This window comes from Macrobrachium nipponense, chromosome 21 (assembly GCF_015104395.2).
Source record: "Macrobrachium nipponense isolate FS-2020 chromosome 21, ASM1510439v2, whole genome shotgun sequence".
Classification (NCBI taxonomy): domain Eukaryota; kingdom Metazoa; phylum Arthropoda; class Malacostraca; order Decapoda; family Palaemonidae; genus Macrobrachium; species Macrobrachium nipponense.
The window spans coordinates 40076072-40093300 of record NC_087212.1 but is presented as its reverse complement, the minus strand read 5'-3'; the positions used below and the strand labels follow the sequence as shown (position 1 = coordinate 40093300).

Sequence of the window (17229 nt, the reverse complement as noted above, 5' to 3'; positions counted from 1 at the left end):
GAGAAGCTTCCGGTGATGTGGAGGGCTAATGCGAAAGCCTGGGTAATGAGACTTTTGTTCACCGAGTGGGTAAATCTGTGTTTCGGCCTGACAGTGAAGAAATTCTTGGAAGAGAAGCGCCTCCCTCTGAAATGTCTGCTGTTGTTGGACAATGCCCCTGTTCACCCTCCTGGCCTCGAGAAAGATATCCTACCGGAGTATTCTTTTATCAAGGTTCTTTATCTCCCACCTAACACCACCCCTCTCCTCCAGCCCATGGACCAGCAAGTGATATTGAACTTAAGAAGCTATACACAAAACATCTTTTCAAGAGATGTTTAGACATCACCGATACCACAAACCTTACCTTGCGTGAATTTTGGAAGGAGCATTTCGATATCGTCATATGCATCCGACTCATCGATCAAGGTTTGCAGGAGGTTTCGAGGCGAACCTTGAATTCTTCGTGGAGGAAACTCTGGCCTGATGACGTATCCGCCCGAAACTTCAAGGGATTCAACGTGGGAGAAGCTGATGCAGATTCAGAAACAGTTGACAACCCTGAAACTGTTTCGCAACCAGATCTTGATGAGATTGTTGCACTCAGCAAGTCCATGGGGCTGGTTGTCGACGAGGACGACATCAATGACTTTCTCAAGGAGCACCAAGAGGAGCTTGCGACGGATGACCTGAAGGAGTTGGAGGCCATGCAACATAAAGTCATTCAAGAAGAGTTCTCTAGCAGCAGCGAGGAGGAGGACCCTATGACAACGGCAGAAATTAAGGATGTTCTGGCTGCTTTTCATAAAGTGCAATCATTTGTAGAAAAGACACCCCAAAAAGGCTTACACAGGTCGTATGCTTGTGCAGTTCGATAAAGTTTGCTCGAGTCGTTTCAGGAACATTTTGAAAAGCAGGCAGAAGCAATCTTCCTTGGATAGTTATTTTCTAAAAAGGCCTTTAGTAGTAAGCAAACAGGAAGGTCCAAGTGATACGAAAAAACAGAAAATTGGAAGTGGTGAAGAAATTGAAATTTCTTAAAAAATGTAAAGTAAAAAAGTAAAAAAAAAATTTAAAAATCAGAAAAAGGTAAAAAAAAAAAAAGAAATTTAATTTTAAGTTAAGTATTAATGTTTTCTGCCATTTGTTAATGTATTTCGTAAAGTTTAATGTTAATGTTTTCTGCCATTTCTTAATGTTTCGTAAAGTTGAGTATTCATGTATTCTGCCATTTGTCCTCCTCTGTTGCCACTTTCGGACATCACCTTGCTCGAAAGGTAAGGTTCCACATTTTACTACATATGTACTTACAGTATTTCTTGTACCCTGTACACTAATACACTTTATTTACAGGTCAGGCACAGTTACGTTAGGTACTGAATGGAGCAAATTGTTGTATTTCATTGTTTATTGGTCAATTTAGCTTTATTATAAAATTTACTGTAGTGTTTTTGTAGGGCTTAGAATGAATTAGGCAATTTACATGTAAAATGTAGTTCTAGATACGAAAAAATCATGTTACGAAGGCTGCTTCAGAACGGATTAATTTCATATACAGAGGCACTACTTTATATACTTGTCATTTTTCTTGTTCCTTCCAGAAACAACCCATTTTATGTAGGTGAATCACACCTTTGGTAGGAGGTAGTCTCTCAGTTGACTGGGAAGTTGAATCTCCACTTGGAATTGTTACATTCCTCACCACAATTGTAAGCAAGGATGCTCTGATTCCTGTAACCTCTAATTCAGTCTGGCATTATGATACCAAAGCACTAAAGTCCTGAGCCCGAATAAGAAGTGTTTGGATTTGCACCTGTATATGAAAACCTTCCATAAGCAAGTGATCCCTGCAAAGAGTGACAAACTGAAAGGTAATTAAAATCTGGTCAATATAAACTGAAAGGTTCAGATTACTATAGCTGTACTGGCAAACCCCCTCCCATGTAAAGAGGGATAGTAGAGAAGCTTTTCAGTTTGAGAGGAGCTTGGTTAACTAAACAACCTGCTGAACAGCCACCAAAGGTCCCAAGGAGAAGGTGAACAGGGACCTATGGGCAACATACTCTAGTTATGAAGTAAAAGAGGTCTGATATTTCCAGACACCTGCCCTCATTACCTGTGATAACAAGAATTTAAGAACTTGCTTTTAACACATGTGGCAGTTCCTCTTCCCTGACATCGTGTCCACTTCACCTGATGAGTTTTTACCTATCTGATTACAGTGCAAAGCCAGAAATAAAGGACATTCCTGGATACCACCGTTTGCCAGCCTTGCAATAAGACACTGGTGTAATGGTTAAGTTTTTTGTGGTATCTGCAGCACATTGCCTGTTATACATATCGTCACATAGCTGTGGCCTTGAGCATTATTTCAATGAACACAATGTTACCCAATAATAAAAAAGTTTTTCCTCTTAAACAGTGGTTTTGTAATTGGCCACTATTAACTGCCCTGTGCTACTGACACCTTTCCAGAGAGAAATCAGCATGCTAAACAAACAAAATCATCCATAAACTTAGAAAATTTATATAAAAAAGCTACATCAAACACTGATGAAAGATATATAAATTGAAATTGCCAAGTGTTCTCTTGATGAAGAAGAATACTGGTACAAATTATATATTCTTTGAAACTATCCCAGGTAACTAACACTTAAATTTCACTGTCGAGCACATCACATTACAAAGTAAATGAAATTAAGGGACAAATATAGAGCAGAGAATGATGGGCAAAACTAATGAACAAAGGTTGCCGGAACTACTGCCTAAACAGCTTGAAGAATGTTGTCTTAATGTTGAAGCACAGAATGAATAATGAGGCCAGTTTGACAGCCTGGAACCAACAGATCTGCCATGTAAGCATAGTACGTACTAGACTATGCATTTCTACTCTGCATTTACTCTGTATTTCCAGATTGCGTAATCTATGTCCTCTAATACATAATACTCAAATTTGAAAAAGAAAATGGGAGTATACAGTACAGGCAGTGCAGGTGTATCTGTGATGGAGTCAGAAAAATACCTACTTATAATACATATTTAAAGTTTGATTAACCCTTAAACGCTTATTGGACGTATTAAACGTTGACAAAAATTGTCTGTTGAGTGCTTAATTGACATATGATATGTCGACGAAAAAAAGTTTTTTTAAAAATTCGCGGATAAAGAGTTATAGGCCTAACTGGTGAAAACTTTTGAGTCACACACCTTGAGGGATGCTGGGAGTTCACGAATCAAGCTGTTGTTTTGATTACAAGCGTTACCCAGGCGCGCAAGCATGAATTTTATTCTTTTCGCACAAAAAACATCAGCGACACATCTCAGAAATTATTTCGTCATTTTGACATAATTTTTGCACCATTTTATACTAGCCGTTACAGTTTATATGAAAATGTGCACAATTTCATGTAGAATACAACAAAAAACAACCCATGGCTGTAGCTTTTATCAGTTCTGAAATATTTTCATATAAATAACGATAAGTGCCAAAATTTCAACCTTCGCTCAACTTTGACTAGCCCGAAATGGTAAAAAAACGCAATTGTAAGCTAAAACTCTTATATTCTAGTAATATTCAATCATTTACCTTCATTTTTCAACAAATTGGAAGTCTCTAGCACAATATTTCGATTTATGGTGAATTTTTGAAAAAAAACATTTTCCTTACATCCGCGCGGTAACTCTTCTGAAAAAATCAGAAATTTTTTCGTCCGATTGTCGTAATGTTTGCACCGTTTTATATTAGCCGTTACATAAAGTTTTATATATGAAAATGTGCACAATTTCATGTAGAATACAACATTAAAACAACCCATGGCTGTAGCTTTTATCAGTTTTGAAATATTTTCATATAAATCACGATAAGTGCCAAAATTTCAACCTTCGGTCAACTTTGACTCTACCAAAATGGTCGAAAAACACAATTGTGAGCTAAAACTCTTACATTCAAGTAATATCCAATCATTTACCTTCATTTTGCAAATTGGAAGTCTCTTGCACAATATTTTGATTTATGGTGAATTTTTTAAAAATATTTTTCCTTACATCCGTGTGGTAACTGCCGAAAAAATCAGAAATTCTTTAGTCCGATTGTGGTAATGTTTGCACTGTTTTATACTAGCTGTTACATAAAGTTTTATATATGAAAATGAGCGCATTTTTACGTAGAATACAACAAAAAACAACCCATGGTTGTAGCTTTTATCAGTTTTGAAATATTTTCATATAAACGATAAGTGCCAAAATTTCAACCATCAGTCAACTCTGACTCGACCGAAGTGGTCGAAAAATGCAACTGTAAGCTAAACTCTTATATTCTAGTAATATTCAATCATTTACCTTCATTTTGCAACAAATTGGAAGTCTCTAGCACAATATTTTTATTTAAGGTGAATATTTGAAAAATAAAATTTTCCTTAAGTCCGCGTGGTAACGCTTCCGAAAAAATCAGAAATTTTTTTGTCAGATTGTCGTAATGTTTGCACCATTTTATATTAGCCATTACATAAAGTTTTATATATGAATATGTGGGCAATTTCATGTAGAATACAACAATAAACAACCCATGGTTGTAGCTTTTATCAGTTTTGAAATATTTTCATATAAATCAAGATAAGTGCCAAAATTTCAACCTTCGGTCAACTTTGACTCTACCAAAATGGTCGAAAAACACAATTGTAAGATAAAACTTACATTCTAGTAATGCAATTGTAAGCTAAAACTCTTATATTCTAGTAATATTCAATCATTTACCTTCATTTTGCAACAAAATGGAAGTCTCTAGCCCAATATTTCGATTTATAGTGAATTTTTGAAAAATCTTTTTCCTTACGTCTGTGCGGTAACTGCCGAAAAAATCAGAAATTCTTTAGTCTGATTGTGATAATGTTTGCACCATTTTATATTAGACATTACATAAAGTGTTATATATGAAAATGTGTGCAATTTCATGTAGAATACAACAATAAACAACCCATGGCTGTAGCTTTTATCAGTTTGAAATATTTTCATATAAATAACGTAAGTGCCAAATTTCAACCTTCGGTCAACTTTGACTCAACCGAAATGGTCAGAAAACGCAATTGTAAGCTAAAACTCTTACATTCTAGTCATATTCAATCCTTTACCTTTATTTTGCAACAAATTGGAAGTCTCTAGCGCAATATTTTGATTTATGGTGAATTTAAAAAATAACTTTTTCCTCATGTCCGCGCGGTAACTCTTCCGAAAAAATCAGAATTTTTTTCATCTGATTGTTGTAATGTTTGCACCGTTTTATATTAGCCGTTACATAAAGTTTTATATATGAAAATGTGTGCAATTTCATGTAGAATACAATAAAAAACAACCCATGTTTGTAGCTTTTATCAGTTTTGAAATATTTTCATATAAATCACGATAAGTGCCAAAATTTCAACCTTCAGTCAACTTTGACTCCACCGAAAAGGGCAAAAACTGTAATTGTAAGCTACAACACTTACAGGATAGTAATATTCAATCAATTACCTTCATTTTGCAATAAATAGGAAGTCTCTAGCACAATATTTCGATTTATGGTGAATTTTTGAAAACTACTTTTTTACGTCCACATGTTACGAATTCATGCATCATATTGTGATAATATTTTCTCTGTGTTGCTTTGATTGTTTTACAATTTATTAAATACCAAAATCATTGCAATTAGTCTACACTACAACGAAAAATAATCAACTCAATAATTTAACCGTTTGTTCACAGCGCGATTTGTATACAATTATATATGAAATTTTTTTTCGCGCTGTCATATATTCCAATATTTATATATATATTTTTCTCATTTCTGATGGTTGCATACTAAACTTCAGGCAATGACAAAAAAAAAAAAAAGGAGCTAAAATGAACTCTTAATCTTGAAAAACCAAGTGTGCTGTGATTTTTTGAAAAAAACTTTTTTCCCGCTTCAGCGCGCACTCCCGAACGCCGCCAGCATATGGGAGACACTTTCGGAAATACCGGCTCGGCGTTTAAGGGTTAACTATTTTCTACAAATAATTTTATAAATTGAAACAATTACATACATAAAAATCTGATATTTTTAAAATATACTGTAATAACAGTTCCTTCAAGTTCTGAACTACGTTACTGGAGTTAAAACCCATATCAATTAATGAACTGGTACCCTTATTCAATTTGTTGCTATAAAAGCAGTCTTGCAGTAGGGAATTAAAATCAAAACTGATCCTAATATACCTCAGGATTTATAAATCTTACCTTTATTGAGTTTCATGAATTTCCGTTCATCACCAGTAGGTTTATCAGGATGGTATATGAGAGACTGTTTCCTGTATGCCTTCTTTATTTCTGCTATTGAAGAACCCTGCCAAAAAAAAGTCACAAGTTAGTTTCTCCTAAAACTTTGAGCAGTAATAGTAAAGTAGAAATCCATGATGATATCTGAACAAAAAGACTAAGACAGTAGAGCTTGCTTTTATAATAAATAAAATTAATGAAATTTATAACCCTATACAAATACAAATGATAAATGTCTTGCTTCAAGATAAACGGAAAGTTATGATAATGCATTAAAACATTTTCACGCTAGCAGTATCCCAGGCAGGGTCATTGGTGATAACCCATGAGCACCACCACACTGCTTGTTTTCCTGTAGCAGTGGGGCAAATGACGGGTGATTAGAGGTGGTAATATACAAGACGGAATTTTTATATCTAAGAAAATGCAAATTACCTTAAAATTTTTATTTCCATTTATTCCTAAAAGAATGTAAACCCTATAGAATAAAATAGAATAGAGTAGAACATAGAATTAAGGCCAAAGGCCAAGCACTGGGACTTATGAGGTCATTCAGTGCTGAAACAGAAATTAACTATGACAATGTTGGAAAGGTGTGATGAGGAAAACCTTGAAGCTGGACTAAGAATGAATTGTTATAAGAGGATAAAAAAATAAGATGGAAGAAAATATGAATGGAGGTACAGTAAAAGGAATGAAAGTGGCTGCAGCTATGGGATGAAGGGACACTACAAAGAACCTTAATTAATGCCTACAGTGCACTGCATGAGGTACACTGCTGGCAATACCCCCCCTACAGAGGTAAACCCTATACATTCCACAAGTGTCACAACATAGTCTTTTACATGTAACAGCAACCTGTAAAGGATACTTACCCAAGAGTGGCTGTGCTATGTACTTTGATTCTTAATCACATGAAAATCTTAATTTGCAAAGACAACTAATATTCCTTCGTTCATTAACATATTTTACCACAAGCATTCATGTCTCTTAGTATAATGCTAAAGGCTACCATTTTCTTTTTCATTCATATAATTTTTGCTTACTCAGGGAGTAGGCTTACAAACAACTTTGTTGTTGCGGGAGAGAAGAAGAAGAAGAAGAAGAACGAAGAAGAAGGAAGAAGAAGAAGAAGAAGAAGTCGTCGTCTATGGAAGAGCCTAAAAAGGTCTGAAAAAGCTGTTTCCTGTTTCAGTAAAAGATACAGGAATTTTAGGGTAAGATATTTAAGATTTATTCATTAGAATGAAAATGTACAAAGTAAATATACGTATAATGCATATGTAAAAAGTAAATATATAATGCATATGTTAAACAGTACAGAAAATTATTTCTAATAAAATAGAGCATATTTATTTTTATTTTCATCGGCAAAATAAGGCTCCATTTCACCACTGATTTTAGCTTGTTTTTATTTACGGTGAAAGTTAGGTCGGATCATACCTTGTTCTCTTTCCTATGATACACAGCTTTCCAGTAAAACTATTACTGTAATTAAAATATATTTACATCTTTTTTTTATTACATCATGTACTAAATTAAAAAAAAATAAATTATTTGAGAAGACTACATAGCACCCAAGGTTAACTGCAAATATTTCAAAAGTGATAAAGATACTTACCACACCAACCCCCAGTATATCATATGGGTCAAAATTTGCATATTCATAATCAAACTGTTGTAGTTTATACACTAGGTAAGCCATAAGTGCCCATCCTGCCACAATAATCATACGTCTGTAGGAGGAAATATAAGTCAGTAAGTAGTGTGATAAGATTTTTGTATAAAATAGCATATAACAGCATAATACCATGTCAGTTATTACACAAACATATGGAAACAAATTAGTAATCATAAATACTTACTGAGTTACCTTCTGCAATCCTTTCCATTTTTCAGGTTTTTTAAGTTTGGCATATTTCCGTAGGACCACCTCACATTGTTCTTTTTCTTGCTCCTCTGTATAAAGACAAGTTTTTATTTCATTAGCAGTTTTATTTTTATAAATATAAACAATTATCTGAAGTAGGTAACAGTTTAATATAACTACAGTATATTGTACTTCACAACCCACAGATCATGATGTTTTTCAAAGAAATTAAAAGTAAAAAAAATGTAAACTTTACAGGTAAAAAAACTGGCAAGTGCTCTACCCCTATAAACTAGGCTACATTTGGCCCTTAATTTGAAGATTACACATTAGCACAGTAAAGATGATTATTATTTACTGATGAGAAACTAAATTATGCTCTTTCCAGTGTTAAAAATGGATGAAACTTGAAGTCAAATAAAAAATAAAATATATATTGTTTGTGGGAAAAAACTAACTTTAAAAATCTTGGCGATATTAGCAGTGGTAGATCTAGAAATCTTTCATGGGGGGCAGGGGACACTTAGGATTTTAATTTATATAATAATATAATTATATAACTATATATATATATATATATATATATATATATATATAATATAAGATATATATCATCACCTATATAATATTTTATGTTTTTATATATATATATTTTTATATATATATATATAATGTATGTGTGTACACACATATACAGGACATAGTATACATCAATATTCACATATGTATGCATGCTCACACACACACACACATACATAGACATAATTTACATCATATGCACAAATATATTGTACTATGTACTGAATTACAAGGAGTAACAAGGGTTAGGATGTCTCAAAGACTTATTAGTCTATCTGAGGAGACATCATATGCTCACTTATCTTTAGGAGCAGGTTTTACTGTACATTCACAGTGTTCTAATGATTTTGTCTGGCTTTCTTTTGAACTATTCTACACTGTTGCTGTTTACAACTTCTGTTGGCAGTTTGTGTGTCACATATCTTGTATGTGAAGACGTTCCCACAATGGGATGTGTTTTATCTCTTCAATTCTAGTTTCCATCCATTATTTCATGCGTGGTTTTCGTTTAATGTAAATAGGTTACTGTCTACTTTTGTTATGCCTTTCAGTATTTTGAATGTATATCAATTGTCCTCGCAATCATTGTTTCTAGGCCATACATGATCAGGCTCTCTTGTCGTCTTTGGTAACCTATTTCCTTGATGGATGGAATTAACTTTGTGGCTCTTGCTTGTACCCTTCCTAGTCTATTTATGTCCTTCCTTAGCGTTGGTGACCAAAACTGTACTGCATGTTCAAGATGTGGTCTAACTGTTGATGTGAAGAGCTGCAGCACCGTTTCCTTATTTCTCTATCTGAACCACCTCTTTATGTATCCCACTAATTTCTGTCCATTCTTTTCAGCTTTTATTCATTGTTTTGTGGATTTTAAACCATTGGTAATAATAACTCCAGGGTCCTCTTCTTGTTGTACACTATTTATATGTCATTCCCAAGCAGCATGTAGTTGGCATGAGGGTTAATTGTTCGTATTTGTAACACTTAATATTTATCCATGTTAAAAGGCATTTACCATATTTTTTACCACTCTCCCTTTTTCCTTGGATAATTTCTTAAACTTTCCAATGTATCTGGGTCTGCTGCACTTACACCTACATAGTTTGGAGTTATCTGCAAATTTGGGTATCTTGCTAGTGAAGCCTAAAATCTGACCATTCTGAGTCTTCACCATTTATCACAACTCTTGTTTTTCATTAGTTAGCCGGTCTTTGATCCAGTCAGCTACTTCTCCAACAATTCCTAAAGCTCTAACTTTTGTCATTAGTTTCTTGTGTGAAACTTTGTCAAAGGCCTTTTGGAAATCTAAGTGGAGTATAATTATTGCTCTACTACTTTCATAAATATCAAGCATGTTATGAAAAAACCTCCAAGAGGTTTAATAGGCAGGATCTGTTTTGTCTGAAACAGAGTTGTCTGTTTAACAACAAGTTGTTTCTATCAATGTGAGAGAGAGAGGGAGGTTATAATTCTGAAGATTGTTACATTGTTTCCAACACCTGTAGCTTACAAAGAAGTAGCAGGTGAAGTTTCTTTGGCACATCTAAGCATTAAATATATGCATGAAAAAACAAATAATATAATTTTTTTCAGTGTTTCTTCCAATATTTTACTTGTGTGCAGTGGGTACACATTATCAAAATTTAATTAAAGCTCTGAGATGTACACATTAATCTATCCATGGGGGGGGGCACATGACCAGGTGGCTCCCCCTTAAATCCGCCACTGGGTATTAGGCTAAATATAAAAAGTCATCTAGTTCTGAAAGCTGGAAAAGTTTGTGATTTAGGTATAATGATGAACTGCAACTTCTCTCTCATTACTCAAGTCCATGATGTTATAAGGGTTACACCATCCAGGAAACACTGTCATAAACAAAAAATTAAATTAAAACTAACAAACTTGAATGACCATCAAAGGTAATTGACATGTTAATTAAAAAATAACAAAATTAGAATTTACTTCATTACTCTTCCCATAACAATACAGTTTTAATTACCATAAATGCAATTATACTACTGAGTGAAAAAGAAATGTGCATGTAACATCTTCACTGCACAATGCTTTAATAAATTAAATGAGGGCTGATAACCAGTTACCTTATGCATTGAAGAGCAAAAGAATAAATAATTTTTTAACCAGTTACCTTATGCATTGAAGAGCAAAAGAATATATCATTTTTTTCTAAACACCAAAAATTGTGGTTTGTTTTGAAGAAACTGGAGGCCAGACAGTACTGCCTAAGAATATTTTTCCCCCTAAAAACTGGAGAAAAAAAAAATTATACATCTTAACCTAACCTAACCTAAGGCAGTTCCATACCTTAGCTGAGGTGGGGCTTCACCCAATCCCTTCTAGGGCGATTTTCAATAATTTTGGCCATTCTGAGATAGTTTACACCTATTTTGCAGTCGACAACCCTTCCTTTTATTCTACAGTATTTTGCCAGCAACAAGCAAGATACTGGCCATCAAGGTTGGAACATATACTCACAGCACTGTTACTTGATCACTGAATTGGTATTACAACTAGTACTATGACCGATATCCGTGATGCCAATATGTAAAGCCTCACTAAAAAAAACCATGAGGTTTATTGTAAGAAAAATAACATAGGTAAGACTAAGCACCCTAGGTCTAGGTAAGATAGGATGTAAAACTATAATAGCCCCAATAGTAATTGATAAAATACACGCCTCACAAACACACGTGGGAGCCCTAAAAATTAATCATCAAAGAATGCAATCAACAAAACATGACCACCCAGAAATACACAAAGGTAATGATGTAGGAAATTGCTTTGTTACAGCATATTAACCTGACTAATTATCTCATGACAGGCTAGCAATAAGGAGGCTATAATTAATTTACAGTACCCGTGCATCTCATGCCCAGCCCTCTTCCTTTATGAAGTTCCGGATTGGCTGTTGATCAGCCAACCAGAGGGCTGGTAAGTTGCAAACTCGTCAGTGTCTCTCAAAAAGTCATGCAGTGAGGATCTTCGCACCCACCTCTCCAGACTCCTGACAAAGATGTCTTTGAAAAGTTATAACTTTCGCACCCACCTCTCCAGGCAAAGATGTCTTTGAAAAGTTATAACTTTCATTACACCGCCATTTTACCCAAAGAAAAGCCGTGTTTCCCAATTTCCTCACTGAACATTGTCAGCCAATGATTTAAGGATTTTAATGATTTATGAGTTATGTGCTTCAGTAAATTTAATGCTAAAATATGTATATTAAAATAAGCTTGAAATGACAATACACCCAAAAAATTATTAGTAGGGCTATCAGTATGAACATAACAAGCAAAAGATTAAGAATATTAATCTCTCTCTCTCATCTTCATGTAATCACATCCTGGTCGTGTGACCAGTTGACGACATCACGATCCCACGATAGTAGATGTCTTATGGGGAAAAAGAAAAATAATACGTCATTATTGATACTTTCATTATCACTATCACCCTGTCTCATATCCTATAGTGGAAATCCCTACACAAAATAAAATTGTATAATAACATATAATAAAAAGAATAATGACAGGGATATAAGAGAAAATGAGAAAAGATTGTAGTGAAAGAAAAAACAAAGAATAAATGAATTTCTTCCATAAGATACCAATATCTCACTAAGTTACAATTTTTTTTCATGTAGAGATTTCCACTTTAGGATATGAGAGGGGTGATAGTGATAATGATAATGACAATAAGGACGTCTTATTTTTCTTTTTTCCCCATGAGACTATTTCTACCAAGGGATCGTGATCACAATGATGTTGTCATCAACTGGTCGCGTGACCAGGACATGAATACACAAAGATAAGAGAGAGAGATTATAATTCTTAATGTTTTGCAGGCTATTTTCATATTCATACCCCTACCTATAATTTCTGGAAGCATTGTCATCCATGGCATTTAAGCTACGATACTGTTTGAAACACAAGACAATAGCATTAAATTTACTGAAGCGGATAATTCCCATATTAAAATCCTTAAATCACTGACTTGACTATGTTTAATAAGGAAACTGGGATCCACTACTTTTCTTTGGGTAAAACTGAGGTGTTAGGAGATGTGGGAGTGGAGACCCTCACGTCATGAATTTTTGCGAGACACTGATGAGTTTGCAACTTTCAGCCCTGTGGTTGACTGATCAACAGCCAATAAGGAACATTATAAGGACGGGGCTGGTCACCAGAAGCACGGGTGCTGTGAATTAATTATATATAGTAAACAATACACTAGCCTAGATTAAGAATTATTATGAGCTATGCTTCATGTCTTTTTGAAATCAATGTGATCTTAACAGTTGGTAACCTACTAAGCCAGGGAATTTCAAATACTCAAAACTTAGTACTTACTGACCCTGGCCATTTCAACGACTGTTATTATTGCCTACTAGGGTAAATGACTGAGCGGCGACATAGTGGTTACCCCTCTTGGAACACAGCCACTTCCTGAAAAAGCATATGAATTATACCATTATCTCATAATTTAAGAGAAAACACTTACTTTGAGAGGAGTATAGAAGTCTCAGTGTTGCCTGGATGGGCCATGACTCTTAACTGATGCTCATGACAGCAAATTCAAGTAGTATGTACTTTTTTGAGAAGGTGGCAGCGTTCCGTTAGAGGTGGCCACTGTTGCTGCTCGGTCATTTACCCTATGCCAGGCCATTTCTAATTCCCATAAATTATCATCGCTTACAAAATCGGGGCATTTCAAAGACTCAAAGGTTATTTATTGCCTATTCAGCCAGGTATTACAAAGATTCTGAGGTACTTAGCCTATTACCTACTAGTACTAATCACAGCCATTTCAAAGACACATTAATCACTTATCCTGTTGCGTATTGAAACAGACCATTCCAATGGCTAAATAGCTAGGTAGTAGTTACTAATTTCCTATTATGCAGGCCATTTCAAAGTCTCTTAAGTTGCATAATGCCTGCAAAGCCAGGCCATTTCAAAGCCTTAGAGGTTACTTATTGCCTATTCAATCAAGCCATTTTAAAGATTAGAGTTTACTTACTCATTCCTAGGGTACTACCTACTACCTAAGCCGGGCCATTTCAAATATCAGAAGTTACTTATCAAACTCATATTATAAAGTAATACAAAACCAATGCTGCTTTTGTCCAAAAAATACGTCTGCTTACGAACCGGTACAACTAGGTAGTAACTCAAGGGTTTCTAGCCTAGGGTTTGACTAGCCTGCGGATCGCTCGACTAGGAAAGGTAAGTTTTGAAATTTTCCAAAGGCATAGGCAGAATACAGGGAACGTGACGTGAACCCCTGCAACCGTCGGTATGTATATTTAACAGTACAACCGAGTTCTAACATCACGGCAAACGTCACCATCCAACGCCGACTGTCAACAGCTGCCAATGTGTGAGGTGGCTCGAAGTCCCGTTACCTGGCCTCAATAATATCTCTGATGACCGTTTCCTCAAGGAATGACTGATTTTTTTCACACAATCAACTACCCTACATTACCATTTCTAGTGACACGTTAAACGTCATTTAGAAAGAACACCGAATTGATGGCATTAAAAATAAAATACATCGGGGAACACTTTTTGGACACTACAAGACTCCGGACATTTTCATTTTACGTCACCGAGAGCATATTTCGCATTCTTACCTTCGTTTACGGCTGCAGGCCAGAAGTAGTATGTGCATGGGATGAGCACCAGGGCCAAGAAGCTGGTGAGGAAATAGAAAAATGTAGATCCAGACTCATCATACTGGAACTTTTGTCCACCCATCGTGAAGAGGGCAAGTTACTCACTCACTCACACACAGAGCAATGTATTGTTGCCACATAGGCTGCTCGACAAGCTGTCTGTCTGGGAGTATTATCGTCACCTGGCTCAAGAATTGTCGTATCTTATTTCCACGTTATTTAAATCGTGTATTTGGTAATCATAATTAAGGATTAATTTGACTAGACTAGATTGCAAGTGCCAATCTTTTCTTTAGGTATAAAAAGTATAACATTACATAAGACTTCCTAAACTCTACTGCCTCTGATGAGAGGGAATGTTACTTTTTTGTACATATCTCAATCTACAATATATTTGCATGTATATTTTGAGAAATTTATATTGAGTAATATTCCCTGTTACTGGTTACATTTATAAGGCATATCAAAAAGGCAAGCACCCAGGCTGCCAAGTGAAGATTCATCCTAAAATGTTTTGAATGCCGATATAGGTTATCGTACAGCGTACATCATAATGTGCTTTATGACTCGCGCTTACCTTGACATTGAAGTTTAATTAGTTTCAAATAAAGGTGCATTAATTAAGCAGTTACACGTAATGTGCTCTGACCCCATCTTTTTCCCCAATTACTAAATGTCATAATTATACTAACTTAAGTTTTAGCTCATCCTCATGTCAGCGTGGAGTAGGATGGCAATACTGCAGCTCTTACAGCAATTGTTTGTAGATTTGACACGTCTGCTGGCACAGCATCCCTTGCATACGGATAAGAAATAATAGGAATTGAGGGCTGCGATAGCTGTACCGACATACCGTGAGAAACTCTCGAGGCATTTTTCTAACGAAAACTAATTTTCTAGACAGAAAACTCATGATGGTACCCTTTTACTATGAGAAATGCTTCCGAAATTTTGCATTTTATGGCTAGACACTGAAAATTGACAGCAAACCCGGTATCATACAAATGATGTTAGGTCACATTAGTCATGAACTTCAGTCGTCCCCTTTGTAATGCGACTAGGTTACGAAGATGTTCGCAAATTTATTCATATTCATTGAAATGTCTATGTATGAGCCTCGTTATCGTTTATTTCTTAGCAGAGAAAGCCATTGAGGAATGGTTATTACCTGAGGATGTTGTGATCAGTTAATAAGTTGCAAGGTAAGCATATCTAGGATTAAAGGGCTCCAATTCTCCTGTTTATGGCAATGAGTAATGAGAGTAGTCCTGCTCTGCGTCAGAGGCCTCAAGATCCATCTCCTTTATTTTCTGCTCTGATAGTTGTTTAATTCATTCTCGGCTGACTTTCCCGCGGTTCATTGTGATTTCATTCTCCTTTTCTGTTTTTTTTTTTTTTTTTTGTGTTTAACTAACTTTTCGTTCGGCTTGTCTTTTCTTATACCTGTTCTTCTGTTTGTTATTATATATATAGCCTCCTCCCCCTCCCCCTCCTCTTTTTTCTTCTTCTTCTTCAAAGCAGCTCTTCCCTATGTGATGACCTTCAAGCATATTTTCATTCATAATATGATCGCACTCTTTTCTAATAATCTGCTGTTTCAAGAGTATCCTTGCATCTTCATGCCGTTCATTTTAAATCTCCAATCGTTTCTCGTTTATGCAGGACAACGCTCAAATGTCCAGATTTGAACTTATTTATTTTTCTTTTTGTCTAGTGTTTTCAAGTCTCGTGTTACCACAAACTCTAGATGCTAGATTTGAGAACTTTTCATGTATTACTTACATTTTTCCCCGTCCACAGAAAGCTCATTCTACATTTTGGCGTTTTCTTCACAACTCTATCTTCAAAATTATTTTCACAGGATCTCTTTTGAACTTTCTGCTACTCTTTGCTAGTTATCATAACCAGTTTTTCAATCTTAAAGCTTTATCCAAAACGCAAATAATCTGTTCTTTTTACTTCTCACAGTTACTTACCAAATTACTTTTCCATTATTTATGGCAAAGTAATGAGTGTAGATCTGTTCAAATTAATATATACAAAATTTCTGGCACTCCACTCGATCGGGGCCTGGGTTCTCTGTTGGTTTTAGTGTCTGCTAGCGACGCGGTCATTGGCCTTGAAAATGAGATCCTGTATACGCAGTTTGGTGATAGCTCAAATCTTGTTGCAGTCATTTGCTCGCCTCTAATATAAGATAGATCTAACGTTAACTTTCCTTTGCTTGCTAGATGTTGCTGTAATTCAGGTTTTATCGCCTTACTTTCCCTTGAAGTCTCTTTCGTGCATCAAAGGGGCTGATGTAGTTACAAAATAATGGCGTATTGTCGTCATGAGTCTACTGAGAGAAGGGGATGGAGCCAGATGATTTTTCCTTTGTGCATCGTTTCTTGCTCTTTATTCATACCGTCAACCAAGAAGTCATTTTAGGCTTTTGTATACATATATAAATTTTTTTCCATATGGCACGATTGTTAATTTCTTTAATATTGTGTTTTTCTTCAATCACCACCTTGGGTTTATTGTTAACCTAATTCTTATTTTACCACAGGAAGTCAAAATGTGCAGGTGGGAGCAATGACGTGATATCGAACGTGCAGAAGCATTTATAAATATATACACACATCTTGTCACAAGCACAAAATTAAATGCTTCATCACTGTGTCTATGAATTTTGATATAATAACGTCAGTTTTTTAACAAGTAAAATTTTCTTTCGCTCGTAAGAAAATATATTTAGAAACGAGGTGAATGGTCAGGGGAAAAGATTATAGGGAATTTTAATCCATCCTACTTTTTTAGCATCGAATTTCGTATCCGGAATCGT

At 35.2% G+C, this 17229-nt stretch overlaps 1 protein-coding gene across 2 annotated transcripts in view; it reads right to left on the bottom strand.

Moving 5' to 3' along the window:
* LOC135197949 (translocation protein SEC63 homolog) overlaps nucleotides 1–14538 on the bottom strand; it is a 58477-nt gene extending 43939 nt beyond the window's left edge. The window contains exons 1-4 of one of the 2 annotated variants that reach the window (XM_064225243.1): nucleotides 14361–14538; nucleotides 8133–8226; nucleotides 7889–8003; nucleotides 6229–6334 (exon numbers count right to left, since the gene is read on the bottom strand). In XM_064225243.1, the coding sequence (XP_064081313.1) occupies nucleotides 6229–6334; nucleotides 7889–8003; nucleotides 8133–8226; nucleotides 14361–14484 (439 nt within the window). In that variant the 5' untranslated portion in view covers nucleotides 14485–14538. The remainder of the gene's footprint in view (nucleotides 1–6228; nucleotides 6335–7888; nucleotides 8004–8132; nucleotides 8227–14360) is intronic. The other variant, XM_064225244.1, reaches the window with a different exon arrangement.
* Nucleotides 14539–17229: the final 2691 nt, after the last annotated feature.